Genomic DNA, 13,360 nt, shown 5'->3' on the forward strand with positions numbered 1-13,360 from the left:
CTGGACACCACTGGAAACTTTGGAATTTTTTACTGAACAAACAATATAACACACGTTCATTGTTTTTTTTATAGGGATGCTGCTAATATTTGATTGTGCTGTAACTGAAGATTTTTTAAATGTATTTTGTCTGGAACTACTGTGAATGTTTTTACTGTTAACTACTTAGGTCTATAAATTTTAGAAATAAATAAATTGGAGATATTTGCTAGAAGGGCTCAATTTCTTCATTTCAGTATAATCTAAGATGATGTTGTGAGGATAAATATGGAATTACAAATATGAATATTCTAGCCCAAAAGAACAAAGAGAAAAACGTCTCACCCATCTAGAAGGGTCACTGATCAGATTAATAAAAAGTGTTGATAGTTTTGTCCGACGGAGCTCCTGTGATGTTGCACAGGAAACAGCCATGAAGCATTCAGCACAAGCCTTTCTGACTCCCCATACGTTATCAGAGCAAAGCTGGAAAAACCTTGGCAGCTGTAGAGAAGAAACACAAAAACTCAATTATACCTAGTTTCTTTTCATTCCTAGTTCATAAGGGAAATGACAAAGAAAACGCTCATATGCCAAACTGCTCCAGAATTTTAGAACAGAAGCCAAAAAAACTGAATATAAATAAGGTTCTACATTGGACTCGATACTTAGGGACTTGATTTGAGCAAAGTCTCAGTTAATTCTGCCATTTTATTTAACCACACCATTGGAACTTTTTTTTTTCCTGGCTAGCTATTAATTTCAAATTCCTTGACCTACAGACTAAACTGAACCTGCTTCATTTCCACTCAATGAAATTTATGACCTGTGTAGTAGCTCTGTTTCCAAATTTCCAAGTTTATTTATAGTTTGATATACCAACCATCAAACAAATATCTGGACAGTCTACAATTGCTGTTTCCTAGTCTCCCCTGCCCCCATATCCCAAACAATCTTGTTTCAAACCAAATGTTCACTAAAGCAATACTTCTTGACCTTCGCCTGGAGGAATACCTCTTCAGTTGGGTTTTCAAAACCATCACAATGTATACGTATGAAATACATCTGTATATTTGTACAACAGGCCTCCAGAATATTCAAACTTAGCTTATGAATATTTACTGTGGTAGTCCTGAAAACCTAAGTGTGCTTCCATCCTTTAGGACAGTGTATCTGGCAAACTGTGTGCCGAGATGCTGGGGAGACGAAGAGGTGCCGGCTGACTGCCTACAGGACATGCCTCTCACTAGAGGCATATCCTGTAGGCAGTCAGCTGGCACCAGCACCTTTCCTCTCCATGCCTCTTCCCTTCTAGCACCTTCCACTGGCAGCTCAAGGCCCTGTCTGCCTCAGGCAGACCTGGCAGCTCAGGGCCCTGTCTGGAGGGCCTTCACGCATGCGCAGACATCATGATGATGTCACGCATATATGTGATGTCATCGCATCAATGTCCGCGACCTTCTGGATGCTCTCGAGTCACGGCAACCACGTTTAGTGTGCTGCGGCATCACAAAGGTTGCAAGACACTGCTCTAGGAGATAGTAGACAAGCACTGCTCTGGAGCAATTATTCTCAAGTTCATCTAGGAGTACCCCTTCTACCAAGTCTACTTTAGTCAGAATATACATAGTGAATATGCATGAGATAGTAGGTGTTTAAAAAAAAAAAAAAAAAAATCTTTATTGAGTTTTTCAAATCTAACAAAAATACAATACAATATCTATACAAATAAGAACATAAGAATTGCCGCTGCTGGGTCAGACCAGTGGTCGATCATGTCCAGCAGTCCGCTCACGCGGCGGCCCTCTGGTCAAAGACCAGCACCCTAACTGAAACTAGCCCTAACAGCGCACGTTCTTGTTCAGCAGGAACTTGTCTAACTTTGTCTTGAATCCCTGGAGGGTGTTTTCCTCTATAACAGCCTCCGGAAGAGCGTTCCAGCTTTCTACCACTCTCTGGGTGAAGAACTTCCTTACGTTTGTATGGAATCTATCCCCTTCCAATTTTAGAGAGTGCCCTCTCGTTCTCCCTACCTTGAAGAGGGTGAACAACCTGTCCTTATCTACTAAGTCTATCCCCTTCAGTACCTTGAATGTTTCGATTATGTCCCCTCTCAATCTCCTCTGTTCAAGGGAGAAGAGGCCCAGTTTCTCTAATCTTTCGCTGTACGTCAGCTCCTCCAACCCCTTAACCATCTTAGTCGCTCTTCTCTGGACCCTTTCGAGCAGTACCGTGTCCTTCTTCATTTACGGTGACCAGTGCTGGACGCAGTACTCCGGGTGAGGGCGCACCATGGCCCAGTACAGCGGCATGATAACCTTCTCTGATCTGTTCGTGATCCCCTTCTTTATCATTCCTAGCATTCTGTTTGCCCTTTTTGCTGCCGCCACACATTGCATGGACGGCTTCATCGACTTGTCGATCAGAACTCCCAAGTCCCTTTCTTGGGAGGTCTCTCCAAGTACCGCCCCGGACATAGTAATCATATATGCATTTATAATCAGTATCTATACAACCATAAAAAAACCCACCCAACCAACATTTCATAAGGGAATAAAACCATACCCCCTCCTGCCCTTCCTCCCCTGGGTGTGTGTGTATTATACCAACAGAAATAAAGAAAAAGACAACTATAATGAATCCACAAAAGACATCAATGGGCCCCAAATTAATTTGAATCTCTTAGTATACCCCAGCATATCCGCATTCATTTTTTCATACCTATAACTTAAGCATAGATTCACCCACCAAAAAGTAAAGCTAAGGCAATCCCAATTCTTCCAATTGCGAGTAACCATTTGCATGGCTATCCCAGTCATAATAAGGAAAAACCGACATTTATATCTGTCCAATGAGGGCTTCAGATATAACATCCTCCCACATATGACTACATCATGTGTCAATGGAATTGATAACTCAAGTATAGCATTAATTTGTCCCCATATTAAATTCCAAAAATCGAGTATCAAAGGACAATAGAACAGCAGATGATCCAGTGTCCCTAAATCAAGATGACAGTGCCAGCATTTATTAGATTTAGAACTGTCTAACTTTTGTAACCTAACTGGGGTCCAAAAAGATCTATGTAACAAGAAAAAACATGTTTGTCTCATAGATGCTGACGCTGTACATCTCATCCTCCAAGTCCAAATTCGTGGCCATTGAGTAGCAGAAATTTGCTACTTTATCTCAATGCTCCAAATGTCTCCAAGACTAGTTTTTGATTTCTTATTTATATAATCGGATATTAATTTATACCACTGAGCGGCCTGGTGCCCTAGGAAATCCATCTGGAAGCACAGGACCTGCAAGCTATAATAATTTTTTAGATTACGCCAATCAGGGAACCCCTTCTGAATGGCCTGCTTCAACTGCAACCACTTGTAAATTTGAGACTTTGCAATGCCAAAAGATTGTTGCAGTCATGAAAAATCAAGCATTCTCCCATTTGATAAACATCATCTAGTGTACGTATGCTGCCTGCATCCAGTGCTTCCAGAAGATCTTAGACTCGCTAATTTGAATCTTGGAATTTAACCATAAGGATTGATAAGTAGATTCCTTTACTGGAATATCTGTTAGTTTGTTAATAAATTTCAAGGTTTTCCAAGTGTCAAATAAAATACTAATGTCCTTAACATATCTGGGTAACTTGATACTCAACACATGAAACAACCATAAAGGGGACATAAGTTGCCATTCTAAGTACAGCCAATCAAGAAGATATTTCATGAGCTCAGGAAGGATCTAGTACATACCCTGCCGCATGATGGTATCTGAAAAATTTGGGAAATTTACCCCACCCTCCGGAATTGGTATTTGCAAAGCTACTAGAGCTATTCTAGCAGTTTTACCCAGCCAAATAAAGTTAGTGATAACTCTATTTAGTTTCTTATAAAAGGACCCCTGAAAATAGACTGGCAACATCCCCATTTGGTAGCAAACCACAGGCAATATCATCATCTTGACAGTTTGTACTCTCTCACACCAAGAAAGATGTAAATGCTCACACATTTCTGACCTTCTCATCTTTCCACTCACATCACTAATTATTCGTTCCAGGTGTTCTTTTGGTTCGGATGCCTCTGCCCCTCCTCCCTTTCTAGGGTTTGGGAAAACTTTTTGTTTGTTTAGTGCACACATTTCTTTGACATTCAGCAATAAAGATTTTTCATTTATTGTCATTGTGTCTTCTAGAGTTTTTTTTGTATCATAATGCCTAAATATTTTATCCCCTATTCCTTCCAAAGGGATGAGAATGACTCAAATAATCCTTTTTTACAATGTACATTTAGCCTCAGAACCTCGTATTTACTCCAATTTATTTTATAACCAGAAAATTTACCAAATCATTCAATGAATTCCAGTAAATGTGGAATGGTAGATTCAGAATTCTTCAAATGAAGAAAGATATCATCTGCATACGCAGAGATCTTATATTCCCGACCTGCATAGGGAATACTCTGTATCTCATATACCTGTTGAATAGCCAACAAGAAGGGTTCCAGAACAATATCAAACAGCAAAGGACATCCTTGTCTAACTCCCCTCTCCAGAAGGAACATTCCGAAAAAGTATTATTAATATATAATCTGGCAGATGGGGAGCTATACATGAGATAGTTTTGCATTTAGTGGATATGAATATTCATTGTGTATATTCTGAAGCCAGACTGGCTTAGTGAGATAGGGGGAGGGGGGAGATACCCTACAAATAGCTTCAGAAACACTGAGGGTATGAATCTAGCACTTTTTATTAAATATAGCATTATTCCAAAACAGGCACTTAGCACTCACCAGCATTTCCTCGGTGGCTTCCTGTCCAACCACACTACATATATCTCCAAAATTGGCTGCACAAACCTATAGATTAAGGCAGACAATATTTTAGAATTATTATTGTTTTATATTTACTCCCCTCCTCTCAAAGCACGCATTTGTAACGGCTGCTTTCCTGATACCTGGGGAAAATCTGCTCTATTTAAAACACAGCTATCAAAATTCTAGCTAGCCTTGATTCAAGTCTCAATTAAGGCTGCCCAATAATCATTAATTGCGTTTAAAAGAGCAAACTTTCACCTGCACGCACGGTCGGTCATGTCATCTCTCCGCTACTCCCTCCCATACCTACCCCACCCCTTCAAACCCAATGGGGTTCCCTTCCCTCTACTCAGAAAGGTACACTTGAGTAGTGAGAAGGGAACCACATTGGTAGACTTACCTTTCTCTCCCTTCTTCCCTCTCCTCCTCTACCTTAAAATGCCTTAAGACACTTCAGCCACCTCCCCCAGAAAATATTTCTGCCATATTCCCCTGCTCCTATGTTTTGTGTGCAGGCCATAATCTTAGCTAAATCTTTTTTTCAACTCTACTGATTCCCAAGCCTACTAGCTGAGAAAATGTTTGACCTGAGTGATAAGTGCATTTTCAAAATCCTGAATGTGAGAACAGCTTTAACCCTGCTGAGTGAGCTTCTTTACGGCACAGAAACAAACTGAAAGGAGAACAACTCAGCCAGTAGGCCAAAGATAGGCTAAACAATTCCTGATTGCCTATTCATGTGTAAATCCCATTAAAATATAGCAACAGAGAGTCGTATACTACCTATGGAAAAAATTCCTGATTGCCTATTCATGTGTAAATCCCATTAAAATATAGCAACAGAGAGTCGTATACTACCTATGGAAAAAAATTAAAGATATGACTTATTCAGCTTGGAGAACCAAAGACCTAAAGAGGACTCCAAAAACATGTGGAAGTTAAGGGAAGATTAGGTACTTACCTTGATAATCTTCTTTCTTGTAAATAGGAACATAAGTCTTGAATCTATAGGTTGTGAACCTCTGATCACAAGATACTGATTAGAGAGCACCATTTACATTTTTCTGCTCTGCCTCCCTTCACTCTGGACTGTCATGTAATTCTTCAGATCGTATCAAAGCAGATAGAGAAGAGACATAATAGGGAGGTGTACAGGGACTCTCTTCGAGAAAAGAAGTCTGTTTTGCTCATATCATATTTAACACAAAATAATCATGAACCATTTATAACATAACAAGATAGAACAAACAAGCCATCTACCTTTGTGCAACCTGCACTAACAGTTGGAGTTCTGAAAGATACCCCTTGTCTATAACAAATAGCAGTGGTCTCCCCTATTCTTGACCTTGCTGGACAGAGGAAAGAAACAAGATATCCAGTAATACTGACATGACTGAGACAGTAAGAAGGTTAATGAACATCTGACAGACATCCCACATGTTCAAGACTGATGTTCCTATTTACTAGAAAGAAGATTATCAAGGTAAGTAACTAATCTTCCCTTACTAGTTCAATGGGAACATCAGTCTTGAACATGTGGGATATACCAAGGCAGTCCCCAGAAGCTAGGGAGGGACAGATGAGCCTGCTAAACGTACTAAAGATCCAAACGTGGTATCCAATTTAGCCATGTCCACTCTATAAAACTTTGTGAAAGTATGGAGGGAAGTCCACGTGGCTACTCTACAAATTTCTTTAGGGGAAACAGTCCTAGACTCCACACAAGGAGGATGCTACGATCCTAGTGGAATGTGTCTTTAAAGATACAGAAGAACACTTTCTACTTCCAATATAAGCTGAAGAAATGGCTATATGAATCCATCTAGAAATGTTCACTTTTGAAGCCAGCCAGCCCCAGCAGCTAATACCCGCCAGCACAAAGAGATGATCTCTTCCAGATAACCAAGCAACACTCTGCAAACATCCAGCAATTTCAGAGCTTTGTCACTCTTCTTGGACCCTAAGGGTGTAAAGCAGCCCTGCACAACATGAGGCCCAAAACGGCTCTCACTGCAGCCCAGTTCTCACTCCGCTCTCCTACTCCTGCTCTTCCCTCCTAGTCTCATCTTTAAAAGCGCCGCCGCTTTCGAAGACCAACAAGCTAATTACAGCAGCCTGCAGAGCGAACATAGAAACATAGAACATAGAAAGATGACGGCAGAAAAGGGCTATAGCCCATCAAGTCTGCCCACTCTTCTGACCCACCCCATCAAGTCTGAGTGCTAATGACCCAGTTCCTTAGCTCGACCCCTGTAGGGATCCCACGTGGATGTTCCATTTATTTTTAAAGTCGAGCACGCTGGTGGCCTTGACCACCTGCACCGGAAGTTTGTTCCAGTGATCTACTACCCTTTCTGTGAAGAAATACTTCCTGGTGTCACCATTAAATTTCCCTCCTCTGAGTTTGAGCGGGTGCCCCCTCTCTGCACTTGTTTCCTCTGCTGCGGTCCCGCCCCTGATGTCACAGGAGGGGCGGGACCGCAGCAGAGGGAACACAGTTCGGAGGCCAATGGCAGCCTGCTAAGTTTGCTCTGCAGGCTGCCGTAATTATTTTAGTGGCGGACTGCGGAAGATGACCTCTCTTGCTAGGTGCGGGAAGCAGCGGAGGTAAGGCCCTGCCTGTCGTTGGAGCAGGACACCGGGAAGGGGGGGGGAGACAGACAGACAGACAGAAAAGGACCTTGAGGAGGGGGCTCAAAAATAGACTTAAAGACAAGGCAGATGCTGGACTAGAGGAGGTAGAGAGGGGAAACACCCTGAACCAAAGAGAGAGAGAGATGCAAGGCCCTAGGGAGGGGGAAGACAAAGAGAGTGAGAGAGAAGAAAGACCTGGATTAAAGGTGGGAGGACCCAAAATGTTAGAAGGAAGAGAGAGAGAGAGGGAGAAACCTGAAACAAAGGGGAGGCAGAAAAGAGCAGGGCAGATGTTGGACTTGAGGGGGTGTATAAATGATCTGGAAACTGGAAAGACGAGTGAGGTGATTAAATTTTCAGATGATACTAAACTGTTCAAAGTTGTTGAAACACATGCGGATTGTGAAAAATTGCAAGTGGATCTTAGGAAATTGGAAGACTGGGTGTCCAAATGGCAGATGAAATTTAATGTGGACAAATACAAAGTGATGCATATTGGGAAGAATAACCTGAATCATAGTTACCGGATGCTAGGGGTCCACTCTAGGGATTAGTGCCCATGAAAAGGATCTGGGTGTCATCGTAGACAATACGATGAAATCTTCTATCCAATGTGCGGCGGCGGCAGCCAAAAAAAGCAAATAGGATGCTAGGAATTATTTTAAAAGGGATGGATAACAAGACTAAAAATGTTATAATGACCCTGTATCGCTTCATGGTGCGACCTCATCTGGATTACTGCATTCAATTCTGGTCTCCTTATCTCAAGAAAGATATAGTGGTGCTAGAAAAGGTTCAAAGAAGAACGATCAAGATGGTAAAGGAGATGGAACTCCTCTCGTATGAGGAAAGACAAAAATGGTTAGGGCTCTTCAGCTTGGAAAAGAGACAGTTGAGCGGAGATATGATTGAAGTTACAAAATCCTGAGTGGAGTAGAACGGGTACAAGTGGATCGATTTTTCACTCCATCAAAAATTACAAAGACTAGGAGGACACTCGAAGTTACATGGAAATACTTTTAAAACCAATTGGAGGAAATTTTTTTTTCACTGAGAGAATAGTTAAGCTCTGGAACGTGTTGCCAGAGGATGTGGTAAGAGCGGATAGGGCAGCTGGTTTTAAGAAAGGTTTGGACAAGTTCCTGGAGGAAATGTCCATAGTCTGTTATTGAGAAAGACACGGGGGAAGCCACTGCTTGCCCTGTATCAGTAGCATGGAATATTGCTACACCTTAGGTTTTGGCCAGGTACTAGTAACCTGGATTGGCCACCATGAGAATGGAATACTGGGCTTGATGGACCATTGGTCTGACCCAGTAAGGCTATTCTTATGTTCTTATGAAAGAGAGACAGACTGCAGAGAGGTGAAAGATTCTGGACCAGAGAGGGAGGGAGGGAGGAAGGAAGGAGAGAGAGAGAGAGAAGCAGAGAAAGACTTGGAAGAAAGGAGAACAAATGCTGGGAGGGGGGGGGGGTTTGTAAGCAGAAGAAAGACAGAAGGCAGATGTTGGACTATGGGAGGTGTAGACAGAGTGGGAGAGACCCTGAGGAAGAACAGAGAGATGGAAGATCATAACAGAGGAGGGAGAGAGAGGGAGATCTAGAACAAAGGTGGTGGTAGGTACAAAGGAGAACTGACACTGGATCTGGGGAAGGTAAGCAGAGGGAAAAGAGATAAGAGACCTGGACCCAAAGGGGATGGGGCTAGATTGTGAAAGAAATGTTGGTTGCACAGTCAGAAGGAAGTCCAACCAGAAACTAATTAAATCACCAGACAACAAAGGTAGGAAAAATTATTTTATTTTCAATTTAGTGATCGAAATGTGTCAGCTTTGAGAATTTATATCTGCTGTGTGTATATGAAAAATGAAAGAAAAAAAAATTGCATTACAATTAGTAAAGGGGGCAGGATCTGAGGCACAGCTTGGGTGGGTTTAGGGCGGAGATTGGGAAGTCTGTGGTTGTTGTACTTAGCTTGAAGTAGTTGAGAAACACTGCTGTAGGCTATCAGCCGCCGCCAGTGCCTCTCCTCTCCTGCCCTCTTTCCTGCTGGCACCCCCTACTGGCATCTCAGGACCCATCTGGAAGGCTTAAGTGCATGCGCACATGTCAACGTGATGATGTCACGCATGCGCATGATATCATCACAGCAATGTCTGCACACTTCAGGGTGCCTCGAGCTGTGGCCAATACCTGCGGCCCTCGCTATATTTTCCGACTTTATTTCGGCACCGGATCATTTTTGAGTTGTGCAGGCCTGGTGTAAAGGCAGGCATTCGTACTTCCTGGCCAACATGAAAACTCGAGACTACTTTTGGCAAAAAAGAGGGTGGACTATAGGCAGTAATACCCTAGTCTCTGAAAATCTGAGAAAAGGTTCTCTGCAAGATAAAGCCTGCAGTTCAGACACCTGATGTATTGATGCGACTACCACTAAAAATGCTGTTTTAATTCTCAGATCCATCACTGATGCCATCTCTAAAGGCTCATATATGGAGCTTTAGTGAGAGCCCACAGAATGAGATTAAGACTCCACATTGGAAAAGGTTGACATACTGGAGGATGCAGACGTAATGTTCCCTTCAAAAATCTGGACACATCTGGGTGAGAGGTCAATGTCTCTTTATTAATCTGGGATCTGAAGCATGAAAGACCTGCTACCTGTACTTTGAGGGAGCCAACAGCTAGGCCTTTTTCAAGCCCCTCTTGAAGGAATGCTAGAACCAATGAAATCAGAGTTGTGACTGAGTCCTCACTCTTCTAAGCAAACTAGCCCTGGAAGCACTTCCAGGCCTTCACATAGGCAGCCAATGCTGTCTGCTTCTTAGACTTTAGGTGAGTGGCAATAACCACTTCTGAATAGCTCTTGCTCGCTAAGGCTGCATGCTCAAGAGCCATGCCATAAGACCAAAGCACGCTGGATCTTCTAGGTTGAATGGACCCTGTGATAGCAACTCCAGATGACAGGCCCCTTTTTAGATGACCAGTAGTCTGAAGTTTACATACCACAGATGCCTTGGCCAGTCCGGTGCAACAAACACTACCAGCCCCAGGTGTGACATCATTCTCTGCAGGTCTATGCCTATCATGAACCATGATTCAAATAAACTTAGGACTTATCACATCAATTCAATAGTTTCACTAATCATCAATTGATTAGATAGTATTTATTATGTAGAAAGCTATTCTTACAATAAATTTACAATATAATTATTTTATTATATACTTAATAATTTATCAATTTTATCTTATAAATACAAATAAAACACATTCTAATATACAGAACCCCCCTACAATTCATGCAATAATTTAAAAGAACTTAATAAGAGTCCATCTTTTAATAAAGAAATACTTGAAATGTCCACGTTGTGATGCAAATCATTCAACTTCCTATATATTCTGTTCGATAATTGCTGTATGCTAGCCTCCACAATCCGTCCAAATTGCGGATAAAGTTGCTGTTTCACACAATCTGTGCAAATTGTGTGCGATAATGTCACTTGCTCAACACGAGACCGTGTTTCACCATTTAAGACGTCTTCAGGAGCTAATAGGGTTGAGGCTCCGTCTGCTGTATATTCATCATATTGTTAATTCAAAAGGCAACTAGATTGGAGAAAATATCCAAACCAGGCTCACAGCAGCGATCTCACACACCAGCTTTGGAACTTTTGCAGTACTTTACTTGAGAATTCAATCTGCAGTGAGGATCCTGAAGGCAATATGTAGCTGCTCTAATTTTGTACCAAGCCAAAGTAATTTTGTTTTGGACTCATTCAGCTTCATTTGTACAGTAAGGGCCCAAGACTAGAGTTTCATTATACAATCTATTATGTTCTCGACGAGGTTAGTGAGATTCGAGTCTATCTCAAGGAGAACAAAGATGTCATCTGCATACGTATATAGTGTTTCACAGGGAGATAAACGGAAAAGCTTCAAAGTAAGACATGTAAATGTTAAAAAGGATAGGAGACTCTGTATAGTGGCTTCCAAGAGGGTGACATAGTGTCATTTATATTTACAGTATATGAGCAAAATCATAGGAATTTCAAAAACCAGTCTAAGACTATGGAATCAAATACCTATCTCAGAAAGTTGGTAAATCAGAATATCGTGGTGAATGGCATCGAAGACTGCCGACAGATCGAATTATAACAAAATTGCAAACTTATTACGTGAGTGCAATTGCTGAACTTTTGAGATTAATGAGAACAATAGAGATTTGGTACTAAAATTTGGTCTGAATCCATGTTAGCAAGATAAGAGAATGGAAAATCTCTCCAAATATGATGAAAGCTAAGCAGATATAATAGACTAACATTTTAGTCAGTAGAGGAATATTCGCTATAGATCAATAGCTAGACGGTAATGATGGGTCTAAGTCAGCTTTCTTCAGTAATGAGGTCAAAACAATGTGACCCATTTCTGCAGAGAAAAGACCAGATGATAGGGAGAGTTAATAAGTTTGGTAAGAGATGAAATGGCCTGAGTAGGCATTTTCTCATATAAAAATGAAGGGAATGGATAAAAAAAAACCAGGGAGGAATGGAGGGAAGTGTAATACAAAAATCCAAAAATATCACTCCAAGACAAAAGCAGCAGTTAGGATCTGTGTACTGATAGCCTGGATTTGGTGGTTACCGGCCACGAAACAATTGTCGGCCTGGCCTGTTTGTATTCAGTGGTTTTTACCATTAATCATTCTCGGCTGTTTGTTTTTTTTTGCTCCCACCTACTAACTTTAAACTTGTGTGAAAGTTTTATTGCCTATGATGCTTGGGTGGAAGAGTGTGGATACACCTCTCCGTTTGTCTGAGGCTTTTCTTTCACTTAAGAAATAAGCTAGCTTTCTTGGTTGTGTGGTGCTTTTGTCTTGGAGTGACATTTTTGGATTTGGGAATGGATCCAAAACACATTTGCAGGATCTTAATTTATTTGCAGGATCTTAATTTATTTGCAGGATCTTAATTTATGACACAGATATGAGACCTGGGCCTCAGATACATACTCAAAGGCTGTCCAGATTCTATCTGCTGGAATTGCAATTGGATTAGTATCACCCAACACCAGAGAATTATAAGAAACTGATGATGGAAACTAGTCTCTTATAGCAGCAACCTTTTCATTACAAATTCCGCTAAGTCATTCGCTACTGTTGAAGAAGGGTGTATTGACAAGTCATTGATAGAAGTTAGAGAATGTCAGATGTTAAACAAAATACTATTTTGATTGTTGGATCTGATAATTTTATCACCGTAAAAATTTTTCCTAGCTTTTTTAGTGTTGCATTAAAGTATATGGAGTATCCACCAAAGTACGATTCTTTGTTCAGGACAGGCTCTATGCTTGCTAGATATAGTAGCCTCTTTACTGTCGCTTGGACTCTGACTGCCTTCTCTGGTTTTCCCACTGCAGAATCTACAGAGGTTCGGAAGGGGACAAAAGAAGTCAAGTTTGTACCCCTCCTGAATAATTTCCAGTACCCAGCGGTCTGAGGTGACCCTCACCCACGCCTCCTAATAAGCAGACAACCTCCCCTCCTGTCCTTGGAGGTATAGCTTCTGACCTGGCTTTAGAACTGCTTCTTGGGAGCTGCCATGGAAGGGGGGAGGGGTTCCTGATGACTGAGGATGCTTGCACCCCCAAATTTGTCTCGAGCCTTGAAACGATCTCTGGACCAAAAGTCCTCTTGAGTAAACATCCAGAACCACATAAATTACCTTGGCCTGACCCCCCTAGGGGCCCTTGGTTTGCTCTCTGGTAAAATCTTTAGTTTACGATCCTGCACGTTGGCCATTAGATCATCAAGATCTTCACTAAAGATAATTGACCTTTAAAAGGCAATTTGATCAGAGCAGCTTTAGAGGAGGAATCTCCCTTCCACTGTCTGTCTATGGGCAGAAACCTTGCACAGGACCCTGAACAGA

General features: G+C 41.6%; 1 protein-coding gene across 7 annotated transcripts in view; it reads right to left on the reverse strand.

The window, feature by feature from the left end:
- Positions 1 to 13,360, reverse strand: part of PPP4R1 (protein phosphatase 4 regulatory subunit 1) — a 354,086-nt gene that overhangs the window by 170,943 nt on the left and 169,783 nt on the right. For all 7 annotated transcript variants that reach the window (XM_033934064.1, XM_033934063.1, XM_033934068.1 and 4 more), the window contains 2 exons: positions 4,776 to 4,841; positions 325 to 483 (listed from right to left, as the gene is read on the reverse strand). In XM_033934064.1, the coding sequence (XP_033789955.1) occupies positions 325 to 483; positions 4,776 to 4,841 (225 nt within the window). The remainder of the gene's footprint in view (positions 1 to 324; positions 484 to 4,775; positions 4,842 to 13,360) is intronic.

Source organism: Geotrypetes seraphini, chromosome 2 (assembly GCF_902459505.1).
Source record: "Geotrypetes seraphini chromosome 2, aGeoSer1.1, whole genome shotgun sequence".
NCBI classification, from domain to species: Eukaryota; Metazoa; Chordata; class Amphibia; order Gymnophiona; family Dermophiidae; genus Geotrypetes; species Geotrypetes seraphini.